The sequence below is a fragment of the Papaver somniferum genome, chromosome 8 (genome assembly GCF_003573695.1).
Source record: "Papaver somniferum cultivar HN1 chromosome 8, ASM357369v1, whole genome shotgun sequence".
Lineage (NCBI taxonomy): Eukaryota > Viridiplantae > Streptophyta > Magnoliopsida > Ranunculales > Papaveraceae > Papaver > Papaver somniferum.
Window position 1 is genome coordinate 34,883,624 of NC_039365.1, and position 5,999 is coordinate 34,889,622.

The following is a 5,999-nucleotide window of genomic DNA, read 5'->3' on the forward strand; positions in this document are numbered from 1 at the left end:
ACAGTTGTTTGGCTTTATAAAAATGTTGACATGTTGGATGGTAAAAGTCCATAGTATGAAGTGTTTTGGTGTGTCTTATGTAACATAGACCAGCTATTAGATTCAATTGAAGAATATGACTCTCTAAATTTGTTAATCATGATGGGAGAGAACATGAATCTCAGAGCTGGTCTCTTTGTTTGGTGTGTCTTAATTGAACACACAGTACATAATAGTTGTGCTTAGAAAGTCTTGAACAACCAGCCATAATGTTCTAGAAGAACTTAGGGTACACAATAGTTGTACTCCAAAAATCCTGAACAACCACAATGACCTGGAAGAAACACATAGTACATACTCACTGTAATATTTATGTAGTACATATGTGTGACATATTGTAACATTTTTCAGAGTGCACCTTGAAAAAAAATTCATCCAGATAGTTGTTCATTACAAAGTAGATAACAACTTAATTAGAGTACATAACCCCCGCACTATTAAAACAAACTTGGAAATCAACCTGAAAAACCAATAATATTGAAAGTGGATAATGCAGTACAAAGTACCATTAAAAGAGTCTTAAATGAGCACAAAGTACCTTGTCCCAGAAAGATATCAAACAGTACATAATTTCAGCACTCTAAAAAAAGCGAACAAAAGTGTTTAAAATGATGCGCAAAACAGAATCTGCATTGTGACCAATAGAACTAATAAGGGAGAACTGAAAATCTAAAACTCATGGGTATGAAGGAATGACAGTGCACGTTGCCTTGTTGTGGTGAGTTTTCTTCTTGCAGATGGAACAACGGACGGACTTCCTAGCTTTCTCTCATGCATTCTTGATACGATTTCCCTTTGGCCTACCTGGTGGAACTCGTGGATGGGGTGGAAAAATAGTATCCTCTGGCAGATACTGCTCTGGCCTGTTGTAGTTGGGGATTGGTCTGATAGCAATTGAATACAACTGCTAAAAATTTGTAACTTTAAAGTAGTCTTCGATATAATCTACGTATCGATAACCCTTGGCAGAAATAGATGTTGTAGCATGAGAGCATGGAAAACCATAAACACGCCATCTTTGGCCGGTGCAAGTCTTGTTCAGCAGATCAACAGTGTGAGACCTACAGGTGCGTAAAAAGCTTTTCAGCACAAATAACTTAAAAGCAGTACATATATGCAACACTGCAAACAAATACAAAAAAAAAACAAAATATATGATTCACTCCTACATGTATGCTATAGTACAGTAAAAGTTGTTTTATGGGATAAAGCTAACTAGGCGAATGAATTTCATACTCATACGCAGATGACTGAGTAACATTCCAAACTCGACCAATTTGAATATGTTCTTTAAGTAACGCCTCGTAGGTAGGAGTGAGCTTCTCTGGGTCCATCAAAAGACTCATTTCGCGACGTTCATTCATCAAATCCATAACGCGTAACCAATGAATGGAACAAAAAGAACACCTGTAATAAAATTTGAACAAAAAAAAAAATGAACCAAAAACAAAGAAAACACCAACAACAAAAAAACACACACAAACCTGATCATGTCAACGAGGGCGCAGGCAGGCAACCTCTTGTCTTTCCGAATCCAATTATTGAAGGACTCAGCAACGCTTGATGTAGTCTGACCAAATCTACAGCCAGTGAAGAACGCGTTGGACCAATGTTCCCTAGGCATATTTCGACAATACTCAGCAACCCCAGGCCTTCCCATTAACTCCATTTCCATTAGTGCTTCTTCATATCTTGCTGGTGTGAGAGCATAAGTTGCTTTTTTGAAACAAGCCATAACTTCTTTGTACTTCTCGTCCGATTTCCTGATTGGTAAGTTTCCTTGCAAGTGGTATTAACAATATCCATGATGGGAAGTACGAAAGTGTTTAGGAATAACCCTCAACAATCCTTCATGACGATCAGACATAAAGGTGATAGGACGGTCATCAACAATGTTGCTAAGATTTCACATAAACCAATCCCAATTGTCAACATCCTCTCCTGGGACCAATGCAAAGGCTAGTGGATAAAAACCTGCAAAAAACAAACAGCACATATATTATATACTGTCACTAAATATGTTGCTATATTAATAGACGTAACATATATTATGTACTGGAAAATAGACTAAGAATTGCCAGTACATAATAGACATATTGTACTCAAAAAAAGGTCTTATGCTTACACATATGAATTAGTGTGTGTTAGACACAATAACTTTTTAGTACATAAATGGTATACTCAAAAAGTTCCAACAATTAAAAGCAGTGAATAACTTGTAAACAATAACAATTAAAACGTAACAAAGAGCACTTGCCTTGATTCCCATTCAGACAAGTAGCATCCATAAGGGTACCTCTAAATCTCCCGGTCAGAAAAGTTGCATCAACAAAAATCATTGGTCGACAAAGTCTATAACCTTCAATACAAGCGCCTATTGCAATGAATAACCTTTCAAATGTCTGAGTTGCATCGTTAAACTGAAAATCCACACAAGAGCCAGGATTTGTTTCTTTCAATGAATTCACCCACCAAACCAGGTCAGAGTAAGACTTTACATCGTTCCCAAAAATTTCATGGTGTGACCGTTCCAAACCATGATATGCATGGTGATATTTGATATTAACACCAACACCAACTTTTATATAATCTTCAATTTCGCGAGGCTTGATAAGTGGGTTGTGCATCACACGATCATGAATAAGGTTGTGTACCAGCTTCTTCGATACTTTAGGACTTCTCAACTTCACACCAGCTCCACAAGTGTGCCTCCCAACATACTTTTTTATCCTAAAAACATCGCAAGTAGAATCAATAGCAACTGCATGGATTATACAAGTGCATGGGACTTTACTGCATTTCATTGTGAACCTTTCACGATCATTCTTCACCTTTGTTACGCAATACCAGTCTTCAAACAATACTTTTGACAGGCCAACCGAAAAGCATCAACACCACCACGAAAAAGCTTGTTCGGATCATCAAAAACATTCTCCCACCCATCGGACAGAAGAGGTTTAACAATTTCTTTTCCATCAGTTTCATAACTATCTCTATCTGCCCTAATCAGTTCTGAATTGTTGTCGACGTCGCTGAATGTAGAGGAACTACATCCACCAGCAGAAAGAAAATCCACATGCATCTCAAAGAACGCCGATTTATTTGAAAAATGTAAGGCAGCGAGACCATGAAGTTGAAAGTCAGCAATCACATGCACTTTGACACCATTCTCAACATAAGTGATGATAATCTCAGAAGGGTTCAAGGTTCTCCAGTTTTCACAAATAAGAAATTTCAGGTCATCAATATTAGACTTAAAAGTAACCAGGTGAGCAAAATGATGATGCTTATAATAAATGTATGCATAGTAGTAGGTATTTGGATTGGAACACTCTGCATCAGACATGTTTTGAACCTGCAAATGTGACAAAGATGTAACAGTATTAAAATACAGTATTTCACATACGTACTGATGGGTCAAACTAAAAAAAGTGAGAAATCTATGCAAGAAACAGATTCTAAGAGCAGTTTCTATGATTATGCCATATATGTACTGCAGATTCATGAACTACAAAATCAACTGCATGACAAAGAATAATTAAGAATCTAGGAGAAACAGCAGAATCGAAGCACGTAATACGGTATTTCACATACGTACTGATGGGTCAAACTACAAAAAGTGAGAGATCTATGCAAGAAACAGAATCTAAGAGCAGAAACAATGAGTATGTCATATATGTACTGCTGGATAATACGATCTGAAAGTGAAAACAAACCTGATTTTGAAAAGAAAACAGAAAGATAATCAAATCGAAAGCTAAAATAAGCTAAAAAATTAACAATCTAACCAAAAAACTGAATTAATACGAACAAGATTCATAAAAAACAAACAGAACACAACCGATCTCCATGAAACTGTAGCAGAAAGAAGAAAATAGAAAATATTAAGCAACATACCTGTTAAAATCACTAAAGAAATCTTCAGAAACCCTAGTCCGAAAGCGAGAAGAAGAAAGAGAGCAGAAACCGGATCTGAATTCGCTGGTATTTTTTTAGAAACTTTGAAATATGCTGCTTAAATATATGTAGGATTGGAAGGGTAGTTTAGGTATTTGAAAATTTCACATGATTTGTCCCGCACGTGTACAAGACCTGGGATTAAAAAATTGGGTCCATTTTTATGTTTTCTTTTTATTATGGACTTCTAGTTACTAGGCTTTAGTGGGTGGACCTGCCACTAACTAGTATCACTATAATAATACCTATTGGTAATTCCTAATTTTGAGAATATGATTCTTAGGAATAAAATTCTCATGCTACTAACCAAACACGCCATAAAGACTAAAGCAAGTCGCTCCAATCGACAGTTTAATGGCTAAATGACAGGTACAAAGAACCTAAACCAAAAGAACGGACTCAAAATTTAAATGGAAAGTACCAGAACAATAGCCAATTTACATTCATGATGGATAAATAGTAGAAATTCAACTTTCTATTATCGAAGGATCTCTCTATCTAACCGCAAAACAGCAAAACATGTGTTATTTTTTTCAAACAGAATAAACAATTTTAACCATAATAATTGTTGTATTGATTCCTCTATACTCTGGTATTAGTGGCAGAGATAGTGGCAGCGACCTTATTCTGGTGGCCCCCTTGAGTTACCGCGGGGAGCAGGTGGTGCGGATCTTGGCAGCCTGCGAATCAAAATTTAAATGCTTCAAAGATTGAAAAAGAAATTTTTTTTGCTGAAATAGGACGGTCCCATCATATATCGTAAGAAAACACCAAAATACTGAAAACATTAAAAAGGAAAAAAAATAGTATACACATCATTTCTACCAGATATTGTTCTCATTTTCTGATTGAAAAGATTATTCAGAAATCAGGATCAAAGTCTTAGATGTTACTTATGCATTTACTACATCGAATTTATCATTGTTTTTCAAAATATTTGAGCTTAGAATTTTCAGTTTCTCTTATACAGCATGCACCAACAAATTTTGTTCATTAATTGCACAAACCTGCCGCAAGAAACTTGAGATAAGAGGAGAATCACGCAAAACAAGCGAAGGAACTGCGAGACAGTCATTCTATTTCTTTTCCTCTAAACTAGCTCGGTAGTTGATTAATCAGAGTCTTACAAAAACTGGAACGACCTTTCAAGCCTTAATCGATGCAGAAAATGGGCTATATAGCCAAAATTGTGTATTTCCTGGGCCATATGGACTTGTAAATGTCCAAAAAAATCTTTTGTGTGAAATGGACACAACTACCCTGCCACGTCCACATGTACCTCGACACGTTCTTCTTCTTTCTTCAAAAAAACTAAAAAATGCCTTCATCTTCATCTTCTCACAAATTCCGCCACCCTCTACCAGAAACATCTCGTTCTCCATCTCCGCCATCACCACCGTGGAAAAATCAAAATCTCTCTTCAAAAAGATTTCATCACCACCACCACCACCATAAATTATCTCCAAAACCCTTCTTAATTAATTTCACTGGTAAGTTTCTCGATCGTGATTGTTTTTCATGATTTTATTACCATAACTCATCAATTTCTCGATCCCATTCTCCACCATTTCCATAACCATCCACAGTCAACGTCTTTCACCATCAACAATAAGAATTTGGGGTCTTCTCAAATCGGTTTCTGTACCTTCTCATACCCACCATCAACGTCTCTCACCATCTACAGTGAAAATCAACACTATCAGAAATCGGTTTCTCCATCTTCTTCTAACCCTAATTGAACAACTCTTTGTTTTCAATCGGATTTGGGGCTTATTCTGAATTATTAAATCTTTGTAATTTAGGGTTTTGGTTTTCAATTTCCTAACTTGGGTTTTCAACAGAGAAACTGTGTATTGAGGTTACTGTAGCTGGAAAGATTGCTTACATCTCTGAGGAGCTATGTATTGGATATGGTATCTTTGTCAAGGTACCACCTTTTTTGCCCCTTTTTTTGTTATGTTTCTTCCTTTCTTATTCAGTTGTCTAATTGGGGTGTGTTTTGT

The 5,999-nt window shown here is 36.3% G+C and overlaps 1 protein-coding gene across 1 annotated transcript; it reads right to left on the minus strand.

The window, feature by feature from the left end:
- Window positions 1–946: 946 nt before the first annotated feature.
- On the minus strand, window positions 947–3,121 carry LOC113305387. Its single transcript, XM_026554434.1, has 6 exons — window positions 2,887–3,121; window positions 2,297–2,800; window positions 1,956–2,013; window positions 1,524–1,802; window positions 1,256–1,446; window positions 947–1,161 (listed from the first exon to the last, which is right to left on the minus strand). Exons 1-6 carry the CDS (start codon window positions 3,119–3,121, stop codon window positions 947–949), a joined length of 1,482 nt encoding a protein of 493 aa, XP_026410219.1.
- Between the last annotated feature and the right edge of the window lie 2,878 nt (window positions 3,122–5,999).